Here is a 25,695-nt window from a genome sequence, read left to right as displayed (position 1 = left end):
GAATTAAATGCTGAATCATTCAACCTTGCCAACAGTGGGCATTCAAAGAGGCAGAAGAGCTGGGTCCTGCAGAGCTCTGGTTTTGAGTTCAGAGCACCTACAATGAGTAAGACTCTTCCAAGTTTGATATTTCAAAGCTGGGCACCCACTCACTAGTGTCTACATTGGATAATCTTAGAATGGTTAGGGCTGGAAATGACTTTGGGATCATCTAGTTCATGTAAAACATGTAGAAGATGACATCCACACCTTACTGGAGTTGCAAGAAGGCACCAACACCAGTGATGGAGACTACAGAAGCACCCAAGATCCCTGGCTTTTTCCAAGCAGAAGGTTAGATTGGGATGACTTTTTTCAGCACAGAAAAAATGCTTTTTTCTTTGACTTCACTGATTTCTCTTGAGAGACAACAACTACAATTTTTTCTGTCATCAATCCCTGGCACCTTGTTACGACAGATGGTTGCAGCCATGGGATTCATCACAACTGGATGCTGTGGGCTTTAAAGGCAAATGCCCTTTCAGATGAAGAAGACGAGCATTCTGCGGTGCACTAGGAAAAGCATTACCAGCAGACCAAGGGAGGTCATCCTTCCCCTCTGCTCTGCAGTAGTGAGACATCTGAGATGATGTATCAAGTGCTGGGCTCCCTAGTACAGGACAGATACAGGCTTACTGAATTGAGTCTAGCAGAGGGACAGGAAAGTGATTAAAGTGATTATGGAATTGGACTATCCATCATACAAGGAGAGGCTGAGAGCTGTGGCTGATCAGCTTCAGGAAAAAGCCCAAGGTAGCTCTTATTCACATGTATACTTGACACAAGGATGTAGAACAGATATGGCTGATGTTTGTATTGGTTATAAAACAGCCTATATTTAAAAAACATGTCTTCAAAGTCATCAACAGACCAGGATTATTTGTAACATCTGGACAAAGCTGCAAACATTTATCAAATCTATTCCTTAGTTTGCTCTTTGCAGTTTGGTTTGGTCATAGACCAATACTCTCCAGCAACTCACTGTCCATGGACACTCATGGCAGAATTCCACGTCTCAGTTTCCACACTGCATTTAGAGCTGAGTCTCTCTGCTTTTACTTGAATCAGATGTCAGCAAGGGAACTCTTGGTCTCCACATACTCAAGTGCTGCTCTTTTAACAGCCAGGACACTTTCTGTTGTACCAAATTTCTTCTCATAATCCAGGTAACGTTTAAAGAGGAATTTCATCTTCTTTGGTGCCAAGCTCAGGTGTACAACCCTCTCAAAGATGTCCCTGCAAGAAACCAAAGTAACTCAGTAACTCAGAACACTGGTGGTGACAGCTCTCAGTACAAGCCCCCCAGTCTCGCAATTGAGCAAAGAGCAGGAAGTGACAGAAGATATTCAACCTGCTTGAAGAAGATTCCTGACATCTGGCCAAACCCTCGAAGTAGAAGCCTTCTATTTGCTTGCAGAACATTAAGGCTGCTGGTCAACTTAAGCTAAGATCCAGCCACTGTATTTGACCCTGTGTTTGTTAAGCAGATGTGGCTGGATCCATAGTGTAGGAAGCTGCCTTTTGTGAAGTCTCAGAAAAGGCAAGAAAAAAAAACCTCCATCTTTATGTTACAGGATACACAAGCGATCGATCTCACCCTTGAGTACAAGACAATCCCTCTGGAGAGACAGATGAACTTCAGTGCAAGTCCTCTAGTTTCTCTCATGTAGGCCACTACTTACAAACCAAGTCTCTCTCTGCCCTATGGACCTCCTTGGAATCCCCTCAGCCCTGGCAAGGATAAGCACTTCCATACACCCCAGTTTTCTTTCTCTAGGTGACAAAAAATCCTCTTTTGCTTTGCTCTAGGAAGCCCTATACACACTGCAGGGTACCTCTGCTCTCTTCAGGTGTTACTCCAAGCACTGTACTCTGTCCCTTCCCAGCCTCCTGTAGCACAACTCACCGTACTTCCTTCTGGCTGCCATGTTTGATCATGATGTCTATGTAGATGGACCAGATGTCTGTTCGCTTGGGATAGCTGCTGAGGGTGCTCTCAAAGAGAGCCTTGGCATGTTCTGAGTCCCCAGAACGGAACTCCAGCTGTGCAAACCTTGAAATGACATCCACATCTGGAACAAGTAATGACATGTTAGGGTATCACAACAGGTCTCTTCCCTACGAACAAACCCAAATTACATAGAACAGAGGCAGACACAGAGACAGCACCATCTCTACCCAGAGACAAAAGGCTCTATTGTAAAGTGGTTCTGCACCAAGGTGGAATCAGAATGGGAGAGAGAAGGGTCACACTTCACGTCCCATTTCAGCTCTTTGCAGGAGACAGAAATTTATTCTTAAATTCAAAATGCATCTTGCAGCATCCATGTGCAGCCCCACAAACCTCCGACTAGACCAACTAAACTTTTTTAGAGGGCTGTAAGAATCAAAACAGCCTTTCCTTTGGGTGCCTTGCTTTTGCCATATCAGCAAATTCTATTACAGGAGGATTTAGCACTGATATCCACATTGAAGCTTCCCCTCCCCTGAGAGACAAAGGCAGCATGTTCAACACCAACTAGTTGCACTTTTCACCTATTACAAACATTGTCACAGGCAAAGGCATCAGAGAGTAGACCATCTGCTGGAGACCTGTCAAAACATGGCCCACATTAAGGATGGGGAAGAGTACTTACGTTCTTTGGTGGGCAAAGCCTTGAGAGCACGATCCAAAAGCCTGTGTGTAGCCTCAGTCTGGCCTTGCCTCAGGAGGAAAGAGGCATATTTCAGCCACACAGACTTCTCCTGACGGAAACGCTTCAGCATGGTGTGGTACAATTCTTCTGCTTGCTGGAAGGGCAGAGTTGGGTTAGATCACACAGATTCATAATGAAGCCATGGAGCTTTAAGACTTTTACTCTTGGCCCAGCTACCTCCAAACACTTAGGCCGGAAAAGCAAATATCAATAATTCCTTGTCTGCTGTCAATCATAACTATTAATTTCAGTTAGGAACAGGAGAGGCCTAACATCTGACATCTGTAAGTTTATACAGCCAGTACTGGTAGTTTACTACCAATGGCATGACTGGATGGGACACACAACTGGGACCTGCTGACACTATCTTACCTTGTACTTCTCTGAACTGGCATATATGTCACACAAATGCTGGAAGACTTTCAGAGGTTCGTTGTATTGAATGGCTCTCTCAAAGACCTTCATCAGTGTCTCCTCAGTACCATACATGTTCTCCAAGTTCAGCAAAGCTACCCAGACATTCAGCTTCTCCTGTTCTTCCCTTAAAGCAGATGTAAACAAGAATATTTAGTCTTTTACCAGTCTTCATCAGCTTTTTGCAAACCACCCTCCAAAGACTCACTGGACTTGTAGCCTGCCTCCAGCATAAAGGAAGGGGGCATACTGCTCACTGAAATACCAGTTTTGGAGCAAAGCACAGCAGCTGTTTCACACGACAACTTTTGATCAACATTGTTTGTAATTAAAAAACACAAGGATGATTCAAGAAAGCACAATATACTTAATCATGGTGTAGAGATGATTTAATATACAAGGGTGCAGCCCTGTGAAAAAGCGATAGGAGTTTCACAGTTTGTTTCATGTTTTAATTCAAAGACAACATCACTGACAGCATTATGCTCTTCCAAACCCTTCTGACTGCTCAAAAGTATGTGTGCACCCAGTGACACCCTGGGGGAATTATTGCACCCATGAGCTGCAGCAACCAAGCTGCAGGCCAACTGTGGTGATTCAGGACAGACCTTCAAAGGGACAGCTGACAATTGCTACCATTTAATCCTTTTGAGCTCACTGAAACAGACTCTGCCACTCCACACTTACATGCATGCGCACTGATGACACTACTAATGCTCTTCTCCCACAACTACCTCACCATCATTTACTCGTTGGGGCAAAGAAAGGCAGAGGCCCATTATTACCTGAAGCTGATTGTTTTAAGCGCTCTCTCTGCCACAGCTCTGGCCTTCTCAATCTCAGTAGCCTGGAGGTGGAAAGCCATGTACTGTAGCCAGAGAATGGAGCTGTTGGGACTGCTCAGCACCAGGCGGTCAAAGTCATCTGCTGACTGGGGCTGTCGACTGGGGTCCATCAGAGCTGCCTCTAATTTGCACAGCTCCTTCTCCTTCTTCTGCTTCTCTAGCTCCTTCTCCTTCTTTGTTTGTTTTTTCAGCTGAAAGAGCAAAAAAGGAGGACTGGAAAAAAGCAGGCACTACATGTGGGAACAGGCAGGTCTGCAGTTTTCACATGAAGAGATGAAGCCAATTGTTTAAGAGGAGGAAAATGGTACATGCACTCCAGCCCTTCACATCTCCAAGCAAAGCAACAGTACATGAAATCTCATTTATTTTAATAAAATACATTGAGGAACCAATTTCTTTGCTAGCCTTGCACCCCAACAGCAGGATTCACACTCCACCCCTCATTCTTCCATCTTTACCCTCTTGGCCAGTGCTCACCACCACCATTCACTCTGTAAAAATCCGTAATACATGGGGAGAAATTGTGCTAGGCTGGGGGATGTTCCTGGATCACTAGAGTGGCTCAGGTCTAAACTGGGAACTGACAGTACCATAGCTCTCTGCACAAGGCAACTACACCCTAGGCAGCAAAACATCAGTAATGCACAGCTTTTGCAGAGGTGAGTTTTGAGGGACAGGGGAAATCCTGAAGAGCAAGCATGAAATCAATTTATGAGCTTGTTTCTGTTTGTGTTGAATTGCTCACATGGAAAAACTCTTCTAAAACAGTACAGCAAAAATGAATTTTTTGGTGGTTTTCTAAATAAGAGGACTATAATTTGAAAAGATTTTTCATCTTCAGGTTTTCCTGTAAATTTACAACACTCAAAAAGGTAAAAAACCCAAAGCTGACATCAAATACAAAAATTTTACTTTCATTAAAATGTTTTTTTTTTTGACCCTAAATAATTTTCTTTTCATGTCAACATGAGAAACCCTATTTTCATGCAGCTCTGCTAAAATAGGGGCTTTTGTCCTCTGCTTCAGAGATATCTGCTGCTAAGTTCAGTGCTTGGAGTAGTTAAGGAAATTCTGTATTAGCTGTCAGAGATGTTCCATTGGGTTAAAAGGCTTTGCTATGGGACAGAGATACGCAAATACCAAGACATCACATTACAGCCACCATGTGGTGGTTCGCGTGCAGACAACACTAGTACACAGTACCTTTGAGTGCAGATCCTCCTCCTCCTCGCTCTCTGAGCTCTCTTCCTTCTGATTCAGCACAGGTATATCCATGGCATTCATATCCTCATCCCAGGTGAACCCCACAGAAACCTGCAGCCTGGGAGCTTCACCAGGTTTTCTTATCTGTTTGGAGGAACACAGGGAATGCCCCAGTTTTTAATCTGAAGTTTTTACACTGCAACAGGACAACTGCTGTTTGCTTGTGGCTTCTCTCTGGCCAGTACTACTGACTTCTCACACTTGCAACAGCCCACCAGCAAAACATTAAACTCTGATCACCTTTGGTGTAATTTAAACTCAATCTATCTCAAGCCATTTTCAGATGACACAAATACCAGTCTGTGTGACTTCTGTCCACAGCAATGATACTTATTGTCATCCAATCAAAACTGACACACCTCAGCAGGCCTGGAAAGTCACTTCAGGCTCAGGTTCTCCTCCAAACTTCTCACCTTAGATTTCTTTTTATCTGCCTCTTCCTCCTGGTCATCCTCCTCCTCCTCCCGGTAATATACCTCAATTCCACTGTCATTTTCATCTGTGGGGCAGATCTTCCTTTTTTTTGGCTTTGCCTCCTGCAGCAAGGGGGAAATGAATGGATGGTGGAGGGCAACAACTGGGATAAATCACAAAGGCAATTCTGATCATAAAGTTAAGAGTGACAGCAGAGAAAGTGATGCCCTGGGCACAGCACCTCCCACTGTCCTCTCACACAACAGAGACAACAGAGAATAAACCCATGCTCACCTACATATGGTGTCAAGACCAACAGGACAGGTCCACAGGCAACATGATTTGGCTGCTAATTTAGTTAACTCCTACCCAAACTGAATGTTTTTTTCTGATCTTCAATACAATTTAATCTTTTTTTTTCCTACTCTGTATAATACCTCAGCCTGTTCCCAGTGGATATTCTTAGTCCCCCCGGTATGTGAGCCAACCAAGTCCTTTGTCATGTCCTGTGCAATCACATCCATACCTGCTCACTTTCAGAGCTTCTTATTCTCCGTTTTGTCTTCACCTTAAACTGTTCTCTCTTCTCCCTATCATCTGCCTGTCTTTTCTCTTCTTTTGCATCATATCGTGGTAGGCCCAGGGATTCAGGCAAGATGCTTGGCATCCCAGTGTCCTCAGGTAGGAGAGAAAGCTCAATATGTTTTTCTTTAGCATTTACACTGTGGTGCCAGGAGTAGCAGGAGACAAGGGGAAAAAAATAAATAAATATCAGAGCATTTACAATGACTACTATGAACTTCTTTCAAATCTTCCCAGCTTTTATCCTTCCCCTTTCCATTATCTCCTCCTCCAGCACCTCCTTTCTAGTAATTCACAGCCCCTTTTAAAGAATGTTGGACCTACCCAAGCACCTTGGCAGTGAGCAGCTTTCCTTCAGGCAGGTATTTTTCATATAGGGAGTGTTTCTGTACAAAGTAAGGGGAGACATTCTGGAACAGTATTCGGCCCAGAAGAGAAGGCGACAAGCTGAGAAGAGGAATAAAACCAAAAATAAGTATTCCACAGTGGGAGAAAAGCAAAAGCGCAGTGATTATATCTGTGGCACCACCAGTTCTATATAGCAACACACAAACTTCCCCTACTTTAATTTCATAAGCTCAAGAAAGTAACAATGACATCCTGATTCCTAGCAGCAAATTCATTTTGCAACACCACACTAGGCCAGAGACCACCCCCAAACAAGATTCCAGAATCATCCATTCAAAGTAAGTTCTCTGAGGCCCCTTATTTATCAGATTAATTTCCTAATGCTACTTACCCAAAGAATACACCTGATGAAGTGACTGATTTGACATAGCCTCTCACTAGCTGGCCTTTTTTAACATCTTTAATACATGTTATTTCAACATCCTCCACTTTGCTTTTGCTTTTTGGGTTTAGCCTAAAAGAAAAAAGAGTTTATAAATTAAAGCACCTACCTGAATAATCCACGTCCTGCTCTGAATATCAAAAAAAAGAAATCAGTATTAACAACAGCTTGTACTTTCTGGAAAATGTACCAGATCAGAGACACCCTTCAGTTTATTCAAATGTACTGATGGACTATCTGCATCTCTGCCAAACTATACATAACATTAGGAAACAGACATGCTGCTGTAAACAAAGCCAAACGTAACAGATCAGCCTGGCTTCCTCTGCCACTAAGAAGGAGAGTAAAATCCTACATGAAATTCCGTACAGCACTAGCTTGTTTTTTTTTCCCCACTTATTTCTAAGGTAGTTCATTCCACATGCTTTATGCATTTTTGTTCCTTAGAGAAGACAAAGCAAGAGGCTCAGTTTTAAGAGATAATTTAGGACCACATCTGATATTTAATCAAAATGGTTAAAATGCAGGTGAACACTGAAATGTAACATGTTTGTACTGCAAATTCAATAGTGGAACTTTCCCTTTCTTCCCAAATAAATATACAAAAGAAGTTAAGTCAGGTCTAGAAACTACAATAAAAAGGAAGATCAGCTCTACATTAAGGATCAAACATCCCCATGCCAATACACAGAAAAATCTTTCTGAAGTAGGAATAAGTCTCATCCCTAAAAAAGAAAAAAAAAGAACCCTCTAAACCTTGTCCTTTTAATACTTCACACTGGTCCATCTAAATCAACAGTTACTGTATTTTACAATCCTTTTCTTCACTAGGAGATCAACAGACTGATGACACATACCGGGATTGGCGGAGAGATAACTGGATTTTGCCGTTCTCATTGGAGATGATGTAACACCTGCATGGCAGAGTAAGGAGAGGAAACAGAAAACCTGTTAAAAAAAGACACAGGTAAAATAATAGGTATTCTCACCAGCAGAATGATGCTGCAGAGGTAAGAAACTACTCTGTCCCTCGGAGCACCTGCTGTTTTAACACAAGCTAACAGGACACAACTGTTCATGAAATCAGCTAAAGGGCTTTTTGAAACGTATCTACTTGCTTTACTCAGTCTCTATTGCTAGTACGGAAGAGTTGAAGATTGTTACAGCTGAATCACTTGGTCTGTGGCACTCTCCAGCATTCCCAACCAGTCTGTGAAGTAGGGAAATGAAATTACTTGTGCATTGCAAATGTAAAGACAGCTGACTTGCCAAACAGCTCACAGAACCACAGCAGAGCTCAGATAACTGGCTTTTCTTAGTCCCACCAGCAACTTAGTTGCTGCTCAAAACACAGCCCAAGAAGGGAACTGAAAAGAGTCATATATAAAAAAGGTAAGGTTTTCACCCAAACACATATAAGGTCTTAAGTCAGCATTACTTTTAGCTACAGACTGAACCTTACAGCTCTGTCATCATCTTATGACAGCAAAAAGCCTGTAACCAAAGGGGGACATTTCTAAGCCCTGCAGCTTGAGGGAACAGGAGAACTACTGACCTGACAATCTTGCCAGCTTTGAAGTCACCCAGAGGGTCCTCCGTGTATGTATCACTCAGGTGAAAGATGCTGACTTTGCCTCTCTTCCCACCTGGCAGCGTAATGGTCAAACCAATGTGTGGAGTCACCTTTGTTACCATGCCCACAGTGATGGTGCCCTGCTCCAGTGACTGAATTCCTGGAAAAAGTGAAGGAGGAATAGAGCTTCACAGACATCAAAAGTATGCAACCAAAGCAACAGGGGGAATGAGTCAGTGAAGCTGGTTTTAGTTGCTTAGTCACATATCAAACCCACCAACTTTTGGTAAGGTGCAGCCTATTCATTCTCAGTTCACAGCAACACCTGCCTTGGCAGCCCAGACAAGGTCCCTTAGTTGCACAGTTCCAGATCCAGAATAACTGACAAATGATAACAAATGTATCATCTCATGTCTGAGATCAGAAGGGAATATGTTCATAAGGGCTCAAAGGGGGGCTTCATGCTGAGACAGTAGTAAAGTGATTCTTTAACCTACAGGTCTGACCACTCTTGCCTTGCATGCTGCTACATCTGAGTCAGAGTCACGGGGGTTATTTCTGTCCTACAGGGAGGTACAGCTTGGCTCTGGAGTATCACATTTTCACTTGAGGGGTCAGTGCACATCGACCTCTGAGTAAAACATAGGCAGTGGGGTTCTGCTGTGAAGTCGCCACTATACCTGTGAGTGACAAGTAGAGGTTTGTTTCGGTGACACCTGTTCCAGTCACTGTAGCCGATATTGCCTGGCCATTTTTGAAGCTCTTTTCTGGATGTTTCAAGACCTGAAAGGACAGATTTCCACTTATTGCTAGAAAAAGAGCTCTGAGCAACTCTGGTGTTTCTTCTATGAAGCTTTAAAATTTCTAGGCACATCTTTGATGTATATACTTGACAGCATTGCTTCAATGGCTTTGCTGACCTGAGCCAAACCAGCTACAGGCATAGTAATCACTTGTCAGAGAGGTGCAGTGATGCCTATAACAGAGTACTGGGTTATAAGTTGACATGGATGTTAGAAGCATCTGCAGTCACTACTTGCAGCCATGTGCATGGAAAAAATTACATTTAACTTTATCTGTAATGGCCTCTTACCTTGGTGTTCAGAGACAGCAGCAGATGAGGAACTCTTCCTCGAATGTCAGGGGCAACTTCTACCTCCAGCCAATTCTTAAGGATGTTATACTGAGAAGATGGCACATAACCAGAGAAAACAACATGAGACCTTGGGGAAAAAAGTCCTTCCCTGGTGGGTTTGTTAATTTAAGGCTAGAAAGAACTACTTCAGCCTTAGCTCTTGCACCAAGCAAAAACAGTGATTTGGGTTCTACTCTTAAAAGCATAACACTGCTGTGATTCAGACAAGTCCTCACAGGGGATCACCAGTAAGAGTATTTTGTGCTGGTGACATATGCAATTTCTCAAAGCCCCCTTTGCTAGAGCCCAGAATGGAAAGCATCTGCTGGCAACACATAGGCATGTCAAAGAGGATGTGTCAGCTTGACTATGTTAAGCATAGAAAATGTGACTTCCTTCTCCCTTTAAGATGTTACACTTTGCATGGGCTACACTCAAAGTTAATGAAGACCCCAGCAATGTCAGTGTTTAGGTTTGAACTAAGACCCCTTGAGGTCACCCCCACTTGCTGCCTCCTCAACACACTTCTTACAAAGACTCTGACCTCACCTTTTTCACAAAGCAGGTGATTGTCTGTCCAACACTGTATAGTCCAAGTTTCTTGGTGGCACTGTCTTCTTTACGGCTCAGCACTGCTGTGACTTCCCCTTCTATTTCACTGTTTGCAAACAAAGAAAGAGGCTATCAGTAAGACAGCTTTGGTCCTAATTATGATGAAGATAGGAGTTAGAAACCCAGGGGATTATGGTGACAATGCCACTGTGACTTTCATTCCCACCCCCTCCCCAGCTGCACCCTCCTACAGGGAATTAATTCTTCCCTGGACTTGAGGGAATCATTCTGACATGAACAGATATACCAGACTCCAGACTGGCAGAACCTGAAGCCAAAAGGACATTTAAAGGAGGTCAGGTGCTAGGAAAGTTCTGTGAGGTTTAATACAGCTCACAGGCTCAAGTTATTGTGAAAGAGAGAGTAGGAGGCCTTGCCACACTGCATTCACATGAAGATACTTGCTCACAGCCAGCTCCTTCACAGATGGGAGGAGCAAGGGAGGAAACCCATAAGGATATAAGGTCTGTGAAGCACCTGCAGACAGCACAGAGACTGATACTTACCTTGGTCGAATGCTGAGCTCTGGAATGGACCGTGTGAAGTGTGGATGGGTGATAGGCAGGTATCTAAAGAACAGGAAAAAGAAATTTTCTCATGATCTCCCCAGGCCCCAGTCACTCACTTGTAATCCCTCCGCACTGGCAAAAGAAACCAGGTGTAAGCCCCCTAAAGTTACCAAAGCCTTCCTTCCAGTTTTTCCCAGTACTATTTCACTGGCAATTTAGGTACCCAAAATACTCCAGCAAATTTAGCCCCTATAGCCAAATCCTGCTTATATTTTAAGGCTTCCACTGGACCTTCGGAGTTTAGACATCTTTTTTTCTTACAATCTATACTCAAGATAAATACATTGACACAGGTAGAGAGCTAGTTCACTAAAACCTGGACTTGGGATAGAATACAATAGATTTCCTCAGGGTTCAACTACTCCAGCAAAGGTAGCGGTTAACAGCATCTGCTGACAGAGGGAACAGCCTAGAACATCTGAGTATCTGTTTTACCCTTCTCATTCTCCAAGAAGTAATATTATGTGCATGTTTTCCCACCTGTGAGTATTCACATCTCTGCCTCCAACGACTCGAGCAGTCACCTTCTGTCCAGCTTTCAGAGTAAACGTTGGAAAAGAGCCTATGGGAACTTCATCCAGAATCCGGGATGCATGGATTGAACCTGTCAGCTTGTCATCAATAGCAACTGTGACATGGGTTGGTTTGACAGATTTAACAGTACCAGTAACAACATCCCCCAGGGAAAGCGAGTGTTTCACAGCAGCAAGCACCTCTTCTAATGCTGTCTCAGATTCATTCCGGACCCTTACAAAAACATTATTCTTTGCTGAGCCTTGTACTGCTAATAGGAGTCCGTGGTCATTCTCCTTCACTGCTTTTAAGGTTGCAGAGATCGTTTGTCCCACCTTCAGTTTTTCTGAGTCAAAGCGGAAGGTATCATTGAAGTGAGATGCTATGGGGATAGCTGCCAGCTGGCCTGTTTCCAAAGATACAACAGCAAACTCTTCTGCTATGTGCTGCACGATGGCATAGTGCTGGGAGTTCTCTGTGAGCCGCTAGACAGAAATGGAGATAGTGACTTCTCCTGCTGAGACTCTGACTCCCTCCACTCTACCTCCCAGTTCTCAAAGAGGAAACAGCCCCCCCTCAAAATGCATTAATCGCCTAAAGTTTGCTAGATGAACAGAAACGCACAAATCCAAAAACCGAATACATACTTGCTTGGCTCTTCGTTTTAACAGTTCTTCCCGAAGAGAAACATAGACCTTGGATGAGAGGGCATCCACATGAAGAACCAGAGCCTTGGTTTTCTCACCAGGAATAATTTTTTTGTCTACAAATGAGAAAAAGGAGATTATCTCCTGATGACAGTGAAGAATTTTGAGCAACTGAGCTAGTAGCACATGACAGGAAGGGTTGCCTGTGCTCCAGTTTAACTCCTAAACAGCACAGTGATAAAAAGACTACTTAATTACTAACTGGAACTAAGTAACTGTAACAAAGTCAGCTTGGTACCAAATGTATAATAAGTCTCTTTCAGAAAAGAACAGATTCCTCCAACATTAATGGCAAGGAGCTAATAAAAGGGGATTTTTTTAATTTGGAAAGAGTCTGATCCTTTCATGGAAGAACTAAATTGATTTTATGAAGATGGAACTCTTCAATAATGCAGACAAGGCTGACTAAACACAAATTCAAGGTAATATGGGTTTTGAAAAATTATGCCAACACATGCACAAAAACATCATCACTTTAACTGCTGCTGGAAAACACAGAAGCGCTGGGATATTACTCCTGCTGAAGTTAGCAGTTTATATTCATCATCTCAGCATGTACTTGCTTGGTTCTGCAAAATATGGCACTTTTCTGCTTTGATTTTTGAATTGCAAAGTACCAAAATTGCAGACCTGTTTTAAAGTCCCATTGATCTAAAAGAAAAATTAACGGCAATTTCAGATAGAGAATTCTCTAAAGAATGTATTTCTAAAATAAATAAATGAGCACACTGAGAAAGCTGGAGCTTGTATTAGTACTTTGTCTATATGCAGTACAGTTCAACTAAGGATCTCAGAGCATAAACTAGACCTTATAAGATACCCAAGATCTCAGGCAGGTTGAGGTCCAGTTTAGAGATGAGGCAGCAGAGGCACAGGCAGGTTTAAAAGTTATGTTCCAAATCATGCAAATGGATGAATAACACATTAGGAAACTACTCTTCCAGTCAATCCCTACTCTGATCAGACTCCTCCTATGTTAGTTCCTTGTAATCAGAATTCATTTCAGGACAGAGGGTTCAAAGTACAAGAGTGAAACCCAAAGCAATCAAAGACAAAACCCTGACCTCCCAAATGGTAGCGAGTGGCTGTTACAGTCAAGCCTGTAACACAGCTGCCACTGAACAGTGCTGAGCCATCCTCCTTCACATCCTGCACAACCAGCTGCAGCTCCTTCCCAGGCACCAACTCACAAAGGCCTTGAGTCATGCTGGACTCCCCTAAGTAAAAGGAAAAAAAAGTGGGAAGTCAGTTTTACTTGTGTCGTTTCTTTGCAAAACAAAGACAACCTTCACATCTGCTCAAGAGTGCACGAACATTTATATACACCTTCATAACAGAAAACAAAGTTCAGACTCCTGAATCTGTAGAAATACAAAGTCAACACTAAGAGTTAATCAAAGCAGAAACACTTTTGTGACATGAAGGATCTGGTAATTTTCAAAAGAATATTTTCCAGTCTTACAGAAACACTGGCACCTGGCATTGCATGCAGTAAAAGGTAAAAATAAAAGAGATTAATACTACCACAAAACAGACCTATTACTTCACAATTCTAAGAAACAAAACATTAAAGACAAAAATGTTTTGTAATATTTGTAACAAGATGTCACTATAGGTGAAACCTATAGAGTACTAAAAATTAATTACTGTCAGATTCAAATAGATAATCAGACAAACAGAGACAATGCTTCCTGCGACACATAATTAAATGGTGAATTTACTGGCATTATGTCTCAGTTGATTAAATTTTAGATTGGTTCATAAAGGAATTACAAACATTCACACCAAAAAAGCAAGGCTGGAGTAAGGCTTTGGTCCACAGAATATCCAATCTCACCCTGGCACCTTCACAGCACTTCAAGGAATCCATCCTTTTGTACCATTGCTATCTCCCCTTCCTCTTTTGGTATATGGACCTCACAGTTTGTCTATTTTCCCCTTATTTTTAATTCTCTTAGACACCTTGCAACCTTAAATGAAAAGAGCAGCTTCTTCGGCTTGTTCCAGCTGTAGTTCCAAAAAGCCTTCTTGGTTTCAATAGCAAACACTGCAGACATGACCCTTCTCCAATAAACTCCTCTTGGAAGCCATGTCTTGCTTGAACTGACTCTTTCACTTAAAAGAAAATGGTTTTCCCTCTTTGTTCCCCTGGAGCCCCTTCTTTGTGATATGATCTCCTTTAGCAGAATATGTGAAATCTTTTACCTCTTCTTCTCAACAAATTCCTGATTTCTTTCATCTCCTTGAAATACTGATTCAGTAGGGCAAAGCTCTCTGCAGCAGAATCGCCTGAGCTGCATTCTGACACCTTCAGATTGAGGAGCACGCGCTGCTTCTCCTCATCAATGCTCATCACCTTCGCAATCACAGTCTGTCCCACCACAAAGTGGTCCTTGGTGTCCGTCACAAACTTGTCACTCATGCTCTGTGCAAAGAAAACAAAGGGGCATGGGTTACTGAGCACAGCTGCTAGCTATCACCTGCAGCACTTCTCACAACACGGGTTTATGTTAAGACTTCATGAAAATGCGTAAGGAAATTCAACAGAGACTATCAAAAAAACATCAATTAAAATTAATTACTGAAGTCACATGAAATCCTTGCTGAAACTTAAGCACACCTGAATAAAAGTCCTTAGTTTTATTTGGAAGTGAATTCAAACACAAACTTAAAAGCAGCTTTTACCCTACCGAGGGGAGCGGTGCAAACACAGGATCTACAGCCCTGTTGTTTGCTCGTTATGGTACCTTTGCCAAAAGCCATGTTCCAGGCATAACTGATTAAACACAAGCTGTTTACTGAAGTGAGGGTACTGCTTACCACTTTGGGTGCCAGTCCTGTCACACCAAAAGGGAACTCCACAAACACTCCAAAAGGCATAACATTCCTCACGTAACCAGTCAACAGCATCCCAGGCTGGATTTCAGAGAAACTTCTCACAACCTGCTCCTCCTGTACTGCAGAAATCACTGCAGACTTTCTGCTCAAGATCTGAACAACCAGTTAGGAAAAATGGGAAAAGATGAATGAAAGGAGCCTCATACCAAGCAAATCTCTTGGTGCTGCTGACCACTGAGCTAGAGTGCTTTTTGGATGTTAGACAACTCAGGAACTCAAAATCCTGCAATTCCAATTTCCGTCTTGATCTCTCTGCACTGAAGTTTAGCAACTGATGTCTCTTAAGCTGCTCAGCATTAAAGATGCATGTTTCACACTAGCAGAAATGTCAACTTCCTAAAATTTCAGTTCTGATTTTTAGTGTGAAAACAGCAAAATTTTTGCTCAGGCTGTGATATGATTAACAGCCTAGAAGCTGGTTGGGAAGATCAGTCAATTCACAACCAAGTCCTGGTTCTGATGGGATTCTAGCAGCAGCTGAGCCACACTTCTAACACAAGCAAGTTATAATGACTGTTCGAAGCACTAATAGTTTGACAGGCATATCCGCTTCAGCACACTAACTAGTGTATCTTCTGTTTGTTGCAAATACTCAGGATTCCTGACATATACCTCCTCCCCACTTCTCTGCTTGACTGGTTGGGGTGGCAAAGGATACAATACGCTCTCCGTTGTCACTTAGGCACATAACTCTGGGCAGGACATCTCCCTCTTGAAGACAATGCCACAGGAGCTTGCAGGTAGCAACAAAGTCAGAGAGGTGCACTGTGGGAATTGAGGCTATCACATTGCCTTCATCTTCCAAGACAGAAACCTCTAGCCCATTATCTTTCTTCTTCAAGACTTTTACATCAACCATCTGAAAAGAGGACAAATACAGTGATATAAAACTCCAAGTGTCGTTGAAGTTATCCCTTTCAGTGCACTGGGTACCAAATGCTGTGCTGCAGGGGCTCTGGCACTGCCTCCCAGCTATACATGAAAAAATCTCACATCAACAGGGCTGTGCCTAAAAAGCACATCAACACTGTTAGTAAAATAAAAAAGCAACACTCAGCTACCAGAGAAATCTAGCGTTACAAACATTCTCTTGGTTTTTATTTGAAGGGTGAAGGGAATAATTTAAACAAGATTAGTACTGTCCTGTTTCTGCAGGGCAATACCTGCAGGGTGGTGGAAACTGTGTTAATTCCAAAGACAACATGGAAGCATTTAAAAACATTTTTCTGAAGCTGTGTTTTTCCAGAAAGCAAAAGCAACTGGTTTTGGAGTGAGAGTATCAGCAGCATGCAGAAGAAAGAGGACTCCACCTAGGAAAAGGAGCACTAATTGGTACCTCCAGAAGGACTGCCCTGGGACTCCTTTATTCTGACCTTTGACAACAGAGGTTTTGATCCAGGAGACCAACCACACAACAAGAAATGCATATTTAATGCTAGCTCCTGACAAACAACAGATTTGCTTCAAAATTATACCAAATCACTTGGAAAACAGGTAGCAAAAGGTAAAAAAAGGAAGCTGTCATTGAATTCAATACCTCTCCTATTTGATATTTCACTTCCTGTTTCTTCTTTGGAGTACATTCCTTTTTGCTGTCCAGGGCTGGTTTGCTTGATAACCTGAAGGACAACAAGAGTCTTTCCTGCTGGGGCTCACATTTTAAGACCATTACTTTAACAACCTGTAGCAAAAAAAAAACAAAAAAAAAACAAAAAAAAACCACAAAAGTTTAATTCACCTGATACTCCTCCTCAGTGTGCTACCAAAATGAGACTGGAAAACGCATACACAGTATACTTTTTCCTTATTCCTAAGGGCAGCAGGCCAGTGGCGAGAATTTAACAGGTTCGATCAGATACAAATGTCTTTCTGATCACACAGATGGAAAATGAAAGTACACAATAATTAAATGACTTGTTAAAAGTATGCTGCAAGTCTGTAGCAGAGTTGAGAATAAAATTCAGATCTCCAGATTTACAGTCAGAAATCTTGACTAGAAAATGACCCTTCTTTTAGACAGCCAAACAGCAGCATTGAAGACAAATAAAAGCACCAGAAAAAAAAAACAGAGAGGGCTGAGATCTGTATAAGCTTGTGCACAACAAAGAACAGAACTTGGTGAGCAACAAGGTTCCCAGAGCATCTGGTTTAAGATGTGTAGGATTTGAAACAAACAGGAAAATTAGAACAATGCAGAGGCAGAAAATCTCATCTTTCTGATTCTATGGGTAAGAGTTTCAAATTTCTCAGAAGAAACTGCAGCCTAGACCCTGTATCACATACCATGGTGCTTCCCGCACACCATAACAGGCAGCCTAGAAACAAAGACAGGTCTGTGAAACACTCAAAGAGCTGCCTCTTTCACAGCCTAATGTGCTTAAACGGGGTACGATTATTACTTAGAGTGAAAGAACATAAAGATCTCTTGGTGTAGCTGGTTTCTCAAGGGAAAAACCCACGTTGGAGCCAACTCAACTGCAGATTTCTCTTTTGCATTCAAACACAATGCATGGCATCAGTAGAGTAATTACCTGTCCTTCATGGAAGACTTTATCGGGACAAGATATGGGTTCTGAGCTCAGCTCATTCTTGGGTACCAGACCTTTGACATCATTGTAGAACTTCACAATGCAGCCAAATTCCCTTGCACACACCACAAAGCCATGTGTGATCAGACCTGGTTTTGCATCTTCATAATTGGAGAGGACTGGAAGTTTCGATTGAACAAGATTTTTCTTTAAAGTAAGGATCAGCTTCTTTCCTGCAGGATTGCACTCCAGCACCTGCAAGAATGGAGTACGAGAAGGTTCAAAAAGTTTGTCTGCCATTGCCTGACCAGTTCAGCCACGAAGTACTCAAAACAAAAGCTGAAGACCCTGTCTGGCAGCTCTCACCCGACACCTGACTTGATCTCCTATGTTATACTTCTTTTCAGGCTGTTTGAGGATCACATCAGCAAGATGCATAGATGGCACAAGCCCTTTAATCGCATCAGTCACTTTCACCTGCATCCCAATAGGTTTCAGAGCAAACACTTTACCCTAGAACAGAAAACAGGAAAAAGAATCAGTAGATATAACATGAAAAGCTGACCATGCACGGGTAGCAAATGGTCAAGACACTGCATTACCTATTATCACCAGATCTTATTGCCCTCTGAAAAATAAAATCTTAGTCCAACCCATACTCCAACCCAACCAATCTGACCCATTAACTTTTAATGATTCCATAAGGTTGTTTTACAGCCTCTTTTCATTAAGCATAGGCTACTTCTGCAAAATCCCTATTGACTCTGGGAAACTAGAATTGTTTCCAGAGACAAATGCAATACAGTCATGACTCAGGCGTAAGAATGATAACTGAGTTACTTTCTGCCCAACAGCTAACTGCAATGGTCCACATATGAACTTTTTTACGTTGAGTGCAAGGTGAGTTTTAGTTTCTTTCTCTCAAGCCTTTCTAAAAATGTATTCATGGTCATAAATGACTGACCATGGCTAAAATTTTATTCCCTTGGCAGCATCATGAATAAAAAGCTGGACAAAATGGGGAATGAAGAGTATTGCATTCCATTAGAGTCCTGCAAGAATTGAGTCCCCCTCAATTTCATCTCTCTAGTCTGGATCAAAAGTTGAACACACATATTAGGCAGAGGAAATGCACATTAGCTAGATCACTGTTCTAAGAATAATGACCACACAGTACTGTTTAAGTCCTTCAAAAACTTACCTGCACCACATCCCCTGTGTGGATATCTTGGTACTGCAGAAACCGGGCTTCAATAATCTGACTAGGAAAGAGACACAGCAAGAGATGACCAATCAACTTGAAGAAAGTCCAGGACAGGAGACAGTCCCTTACTTGCCTTGCCCAAAATATTCATTATCCCAACACACACAGCCACCCACCCACACTCCACAACTCCAGAGTTCTATGTTTTACTCTAACTGACCCACCTCCCAAAACAACTCTCTGGATATAAAGTTCAAGGAGGTTCACCAGGCTCCATTCCAGGTGACAGCCACACAGTTATGGCCACCAGCCACGGCTCTATGAAAGCGAAGCCAATTACCCACACTGCTTAAAACCACAGAGATGGAATACTGAGAGGGAAGAGAAAATTGGGCTGGGACTTGGAAGATCAAGGTTCAATTTCCTGTCAGTTACAGTCTTCTGACATGATCTCAGCAGAAGTAATTTAGCCTCCCTGTGCCTCAGCTCACCAACTGAGTTACAAACACCGTTGCAGCAAAGCAATGTTGCACTCTCAACCACCCATTTCTAATACTTCAACCAATATTCTGGAAGAATCTATGAAACTTACTACTTCAGAGATACAATACACATCTCATCCATCAGGCTGTAGTCAATGATTCGACATTTATGTTTGCATCCTGCTTTAAATGCTCCAGGTTTAAATGATTTTCTGGTTTTTGAAAGATGTTTCAACTAGAAAAAACAAATTACAACTTAAGTGTTTAGAAAACAGAAGCACTGATAGACCCCTTAGGTTGAAGTGGTAGCATCTGACAAAACTGATCCTCTACATACTCTCTGTATGAAGCAGGTTTCACCATTTCTTCAACAACCCTCCTACATTTCAACCCGAACAAGGGGAGGTATGATTTGGCAAATACCTTCCACATTGTCTTAATTTTGTTACATTTGTCTCCTCCTAGCCTCCCTCCCCAGTAGGCCAAGATAGCTATGGAGGACTTGCCTCACTACCCTGGCACTTACCCGTGCAAATGCAAGAGTGCCATCATCAAGCTCAAAGACTGCACCAAACTGCTTGTAGAAAGCTTTCACTGTCGACTCCTCCACCACTGCCCCTATGCGATCATTGGAGACCTGGTCTGGGGATCCCCCAGGGTGGAGGAAGGCCTGCCGCAGAGTGAGCCGCACCACCTTGGATGTGGGGTTGATAGAGATGATGCAGGCTTTCACCTGGGAGAAGAAAATACTGTGTTTGTTAAACAGAAGCTTGTAAACAAAAGAGCAGAAAGGCATACTGCTCATGTTTTTAGACATTATGCTTGGCACCTGAACTCTCTGTCCATGTACAAATACTTTCCAGTATTTACTACTATGACATCACTTCCATTTTAACAGCTTCACAGATGAGGGAGTTCTGCTTTTGTCTGTTTTTACAGACTGGTCTGGTAATAGTGAAGTGAGGGGAACACGACTGCAACAAGTAATGTTTCTATCACTTGCAAGTCTCTCATGCTTCCCAAGTCAGTATTCCATTAACCCAGGAATTACTTTGCTCATTACAACTCTAAAGCAGCCATGATAATTCAAATAAAGGATGAGAAAGGCAGCTATCATCAGCAAGATTTCAGAGGCTATTCCACAGAAATTTTGGAGAAGAGATGTTGTAAGCAATATACCAACTCCAGCCATCCTTCACCCTCCTTACCACTTGATTTGGAGAATAGCTCGTGGATTTCTCTGGGTCCATGTGCATGAAATCCACAATGCCAGTGAAGAAAGACAGAAAGCTCAGCTTGATCCCAAGGGGGGCCACCTAGGAAGGGGAAGGAAAAAATGCCAAAATAAGATTTTCACTCCATTTTCATGCAGTTCAGAGAGCAATTCACAAGTTTCACAGAAAGGCACTGCCAGTGCCAATCAACAAGCACAACACAAGAGACCAGAAAACTTCTAATGATTCTGCTTTCTACATTGTTTTGCAAAAACAACCCTTGAGATTTTTAATAATGTTGTGTACACTCTGAAGACCACTGCTAATCTGTTTAATACTTTACCTAGGTAAATGCCAGAGAAACACAAAATGGATCCTGTTCTGCTTCAAGCTTCATCACCAACTTCAGGCTGAAGCCTTTATATTCATGGCATCACAACCAGGACTGAGATCACACCTTAGATAAATGATGTGGAGCAAGTGTCTAGTAGTTAATACTGTTTGCTACTGTAAGGTAATTAAGCCCAAGTACAAAACTTTCCAGAACATAAACTTCCATCTCTATTTCAGCTGTCTCTCTGTCTTAGCAAGGCTCAAACACACCACACTCCCAAATCAAATCCCAACCAGAGCTTACCTTCTGCACTCGAGCTTTCACCACCAGCCCTGGCAATAAGTTTGAGAGTGACCAGTTCTGTCTCTCTGTTGCAAGGGATGAAGCAACCTCTGATCGGTCAATGGACAAAAGGACCACTCTTCCCTCGTTCTTTACTTCCACAACAACACAGTTCAGATTCTGGCCTATTTTCAAGTCAGACCCTACAAGGACAAGCCACAGCATAAAACCTCCACAGGGAACATTCAAGGATTCCCTTCCACTCTTCCCAAATCTTTTTCAGAGTTCCCTCTATTGAGGGAACTATGAGAAGTCCTCTCAATTCAAGTGAAGTCTACCGCCATCAGGGATGGACAGACTTGGAACAGTAACATAATCTATCAGAAAACAGGCTGAAACCCAGCAGTTTGTTGCAGACCACCCACAAAACTGTTTTCAGCAACTTGCAATGATTCCACATTGACCCAATCTCACTGAGGTGCACTAAAACCACAGATAAAATAGGCTTTAATCAGTCATTCTCCACCTCCCTTTTAACTCCTGCACTACTTCTTACCTCTCTTGACTGTTTTGATGTAATTTTGGGCTTTCTGACGAGGCAGGAAAGCATTAGTCCCACTGACTCCAATATCAATGAGGTAGCCGTGGTCTTCCACACTAGACACGACGCCAGAGAGCAGCTGATGGGAGAGAAGCACTGCTATTCAGTAATGTGATAAAACACCTGGGTCTTCAGAGAATGCACATCTGCTAAGGTATTTCCCACCCAAGCACTCACTTGTTTCATAGGACAGAGAACTGATGTTTCCAGAGCAGCAGAAAGAACACAGTATTATTTCTTACTATACAGCTCACACGGCAGTGAGGTCTCAGCTCTACCCTTATGGGACTATGGATGGATGGATTTCATAAACCAGAAAGGGAAAAAATTTGGATGCTCAAAACCAAAAGTAATGAAGAAATCTACCCAGAAAGAAATCATTAAATAACTTGTCCATAACAAAGCAGAATCAGGCAAATGGGTTTCATGAGAGACAACCTGGTGCCAAGACCCAGTACTATCCTCTTCTCCCAGGTCTCCTATGGTGGGAGAAGCTCCACATTCTGCTCTGATCTCATGCAAGGACAAATTGAAATGTTCCCCCATGCATTATGCAAGAGGCACCCAACCTAGAGAGGCTGTGACAGACCCAGAGCACGTACCATGCCTGATGCTAGTGCTGAAGCATTCAGTCCCTTATTGACCTTCTTGGGGTCAATCGATAATTTGACACTCCGACGTCCATCAGCACTCTTCTCAATAGTGGTCACAATACACCTGACCAGTGTCCCTGGAGAATACAAGTCCACGAGCGAATTCAAGTCCTGCCCGGGAAGATGATCAAGAGAAAAACATAAAAAAATTATTATTTTACATAATATAGAAAGGTGTTGTGACTTAACCCCAACCAGCAACTAAGTACCACGCAGCCCATCACTCACTTCCCCACCCCACCACGCACCCGGTGGGACAGGGAGGAAAATCAGAAACAGATAAAACCCATGGGTTGAGATAACAACACTTTAATAGTTAATATCAGGATATTATAAAATAATAATATATATTATCGCTATAAGTTGTTAGCAATAAAAGTAAAAAGAGAGACATGAACTCCAACAACTGATGAACATTACAACTGCTTGCCACTCCACTGAACAATTACTTTCTTTCGAGCAAACAGCACCATCAGGTAATTGCAGATTTGCTTGGAAAAGCCAGTTCCAAGTCAAGGTCCGTCTATATCAGCACTAGACAGAAGCATGTTGCATTCATCAACACACAGTTAAACTGCAAGCACTGTACTACTTGCCATGCCTCTCAGAAACACTTGCACCCTCACATCATTTTCCAGCCACTTCCCTAACTTCTTTCCATCACTGCCTACAGCCAGGGATCAGTATTTAGCTTCAGCAGCAGACAGGCAAAACCAATCTCTTCACGCTCAACAGACTGTCTATAAAGTTCAAGGATTATTTAGCCACAGCTAAGGCACTGTAGACAGTCAAATTCAAGTCAGCAGCAAGACACCATAAACCAGGATCCTAAGCAAGACTTCAGGATTGGTTCTGAGGTACTATTAACAATCCCTAGCTCACAGACACAGACACAGTCCAAGGTCTTACCTCCAGAAGTTCTCCTTGGGCCACCTGCTTGCTCAGCAATTTGTTGTAGGCATCACTGATCTGTGTGACCGGCACAAATCCTGAAAGTCCATTGGGCAAACTTACAACTAGCTCGTAGTCACTGACCTCTTTTATACAGCCAAGGAGCAGCATCCCCTCACAGAGTGCCTGGGAAAAGAGGAAGAATAGCATATTGTGGTTATCAGGATGGTAAAGACATTTCTGTCCTTACCTCAGCGAGGAAGAACATGCCATTTTTACATAGCCCAGAAGAGAGATGTGTACAAAAACATTTTACCACAAACCTCAATCATCAATGGCTCAATAGTCACAAAACTTTCTTTAGCAGCAGCTATGTTGTCTGCTTTGAACTTTTTTTTCTTTCCTTGATCCTTTTGGCTCCTTTTTCTTTTCTGGGACTTTTCTTCATGGCGAACCTAAAGCAGATTATAAACAGAGAGCGTAAAATATAAAAGTGGATAAAGAGATGAACTCTGCACTAAGGCAGAACTCCACTGCCAGGAATAAAAGTAGAAGCAAATACTAGGATTGGAGAGAAAAAGAGAACCACCCTGGTAACTGCTGCAGACCTACATGTAAGTCTTCCAAAATATCTCCTTTGGGCTGAAGCTTATCATTTATGAAACTGTGAATCTTGGGATGGAAGAGAGTGGCACAAGATCTGCACCACACAACTAACAGAAACAGAAAGACCAAACTTAGCCTATACCCATTAACACCAGCCTCACTACACAAGCACCTCGGGGGAAAAAATGCTTACAGATAGTTTAGAAGCTAAAGCCTGCTCAGTAATTTTGATCTAACTTTTTCTGTTACCACATTTAATATGCATCAGACATTGGGGATCTTTAAGTGATCACGAGAAAGGCAGATGTCAGACATTATCTCTTCTTGCAAGTCCTTTCTATAGTTTGTTATAGAAGTGAGGGATAGGAAGGATTGCAGGTCATATTCTGAGAGTGGAACAGCCCTGAGAAGAGTTAATCAAGAACACACAAATAACATACATCGAACAAATTGTCCCGCTCTAACTTTGTGTTGAGTGTTTTTCCCTCTGTGGGTTTTTTCTGGATGCCCCCTCGAGGAAAGTTTTCTTCCATGGATGCCATGCTTGCACTTCTGTAAGACAAATGATAAAACAGAAATTTGACATGCAGTTGTTAGGCTTGTTCCTCGTAAACACTGAAGAGATACAAGAGTGAACTGCCCCTAAACTAAGAGAGAATTCAGATTACAGTTGGTCATTGACAGAACATAATCCCTGAATGTATTTAACATTTGATTACACTAATTATTGCAGTGGCCCATCTAAATTGATACATCCCTAACACTTTTTACTATTACCCAATTCTACAGCGTAATAAAGACTAAAGTATTATTTTTTTAAAGCATATAGATGCATCACATAGATATTCATTACACTGCTTGAACCATAATTTTCCTGAACAGTGGACAAGCCAGAATTACCAGCTTCAGTCATCAAGGAGAAAGTTATGAATGAAACTAAGCAAGCACGGTATGCAGTGTCACTTTTTGGATACCACCTGTAAAGGGTAAGCTATAAGATATATATATAGTTATATATATATAAGAAAATCTATTCTATAGCATATATTCTATATAGAGAGAGCTATAGAGTAGCTCTATTACATACATATAACAGAATCACAGAATTGACTAGGTTGGAAAAGACCTTTAAGATCATCAAGTTCAACCTTTACCCCTGGAATGCCTAGTCTCCACCATGTCACTAAAACAGATGTTCACCCTTACTACACTTCCATGAATAAACAACACCTCACTCACTAGGTCACGATCCACATGCTATGCATTACTTTAGTCAACAGCACCTCTGAAGAACCCTGCACTGAAACAGGACGTTGTCAGATTTAAAGCAGTCTGCCAGGCACAGAGAACTCATTTAAACGAGAAAGCACACGTAACACTGAAGCTCACGGAGGCACACTTCAGCAGAGGGCTCGCTAAGCCACAGAGTCCCCTTCCGCCGCCGGTACCCGAGCCACGCCGCGCAGTGGGAGCGGGCAGGGCAGGGCTGGAGCTCTGCCCGCAGGGGCCTGGCCTCACCTCCCCGGCCGCCGCCGCTCCGTCCCCGCAGCGCCTCGCTGGCCGCCGCCGGCAGGCCGCCACTGAGAGCCACACGCGGCAGCACGGCCAGCCGCCGGAAGCAGTACCTAGGGCAGGAGGCAAAGGTCAGGCGGAAGCGGCGAACCTCTCCTCAGCCAACCAGGAGGAGGGGGCGGAGACAACCCTCACACTGGAGAGAGGGCAGCCAATCAGCGCGGCTTGCGGTGGCTGCGCGCGGCGCTCTGCGGCCGCCATTTTGTGGGAGGGCACTGAGGAAGGGCAGAGTGAGGCGGCGGCGGGACAGCGGTAGCGGCTGAGGTACGGCGAGGAGC

The 25,695-nt window shown here is 42.8% G+C and overlaps 2 protein-coding genes across 4 annotated transcripts in view; one reads left to right on the top strand and one right to left on the bottom strand.

Annotated features, from left to right (window-relative positions):
* ATP5MK (ATP synthase membrane subunit k) overlaps positions 1 to 25,695 on the top strand; it is a 272,077-nt gene that overhangs the window by 243,344 nt on the left and 3,038 nt on the right. Inside the window, exon 1 of one of the 2 annotated variants that reach the window (XM_062601892.1) lies at positions 25,555 to 25,681. The exons of the other annotated variant lie outside the window; for it this stretch is intronic. The gene's annotated coding sequence lies outside the window, so the exon portion shown is untranslated. Of the gene's footprint in view, positions 1 to 25,554; positions 25,682 to 25,695 lie in introns of those variants that run through there. 2 annotated transcript variants of the gene reach the window in all.
* PDCD11 (programmed cell death 11) lies at positions 850 to 24,397 on the bottom strand. 2 transcript variants are annotated; one of them, XM_062601862.1, is made up of 35 exons: positions 24,286 to 24,397; positions 23,563 to 23,694; positions 23,258 to 23,425; positions 22,298 to 22,459; positions 21,651 to 21,774; positions 21,116 to 21,297; positions 20,473 to 20,580; positions 19,791 to 19,997; positions 19,375 to 19,499; positions 18,780 to 18,840; positions 17,945 to 18,091; positions 17,582 to 17,833; positions 16,588 to 16,731; positions 15,709 to 15,909; positions 14,973 to 15,143; positions 14,358 to 14,577; positions 13,217 to 13,369; positions 12,093 to 12,208; positions 11,413 to 11,930; positions 10,870 to 10,932; positions 10,301 to 10,409; positions 9,710 to 9,799; positions 9,297 to 9,399; positions 8,599 to 8,776; positions 7,901 to 7,957; positions 6,993 to 7,115; positions 6,578 to 6,700; positions 6,198 to 6,393; positions 5,671 to 5,793; positions 5,198 to 5,341; positions 3,935 to 4,185; positions 3,108 to 3,276; positions 2,676 to 2,829; positions 1,946 to 2,111; positions 850 to 1,275 (listed from the first exon to the last, which is right to left on the bottom strand). In XM_062601862.1, the coding sequence occupies exons 1-35, from the start codon at positions 24,385 to 24,387 to the stop codon at positions 1,104 to 1,106; spliced, it is 5,514 nt and encodes a 1,837-aa protein (XP_062457846.1). In that variant the 5' UTR covers positions 24,388 to 24,397; the 3' UTR covers positions 850 to 1,103. The 2 variants fall into 2 exon arrangements, with proteins under 2 accessions (XP_062457846.1, XP_062457847.1); XM_062601863.1 differs by lacking the exon at positions 1,946 to 2,111 and having other exon boundaries at positions 1,112 to 1,275.

Source organism: Pezoporus occidentalis, unplaced genomic scaffold (genome assembly GCF_034315485.1).
Source record: "Pezoporus occidentalis ecotype Australia unplaced genomic scaffold, CSIRO_AGI_Poc_V1 ctg73, whole genome shotgun sequence".
NCBI classification, from domain to species: domain Eukaryota; kingdom Metazoa; phylum Chordata; class Aves; order Psittaciformes; family Psittacidae; genus Pezoporus; species Pezoporus occidentalis.
Note: the sequence above shows the minus strand (reverse complement) of the source record. Positions and strands in the feature narration are given on the sequence as shown.

Bases quoted from the DNA above. Each gene is read 5' to 3' on its own strand.
- PDCD11 (XM_062601862.1), bottom strand. From the start codon at position 24,387: ATGGCATCCATGGAAGAAAACTTTCCTCGAGGGGGCATCCAGAAAAAA. The intron at 16,732-17,581 runs GTAATTACTCTA...TTTTTGCTACAG, and splicing joins AAGTCTTCCATGAAGGACAG to GTTGTTAAAGTAATGGTCTT. The intron at 11,931-12,092 runs GTATGTATTCGG...ATTTCTGTCTAG, and splicing joins TAAAACGAAGAGCCAAGCAA to CGGCTCACAGAGAACTCCCA.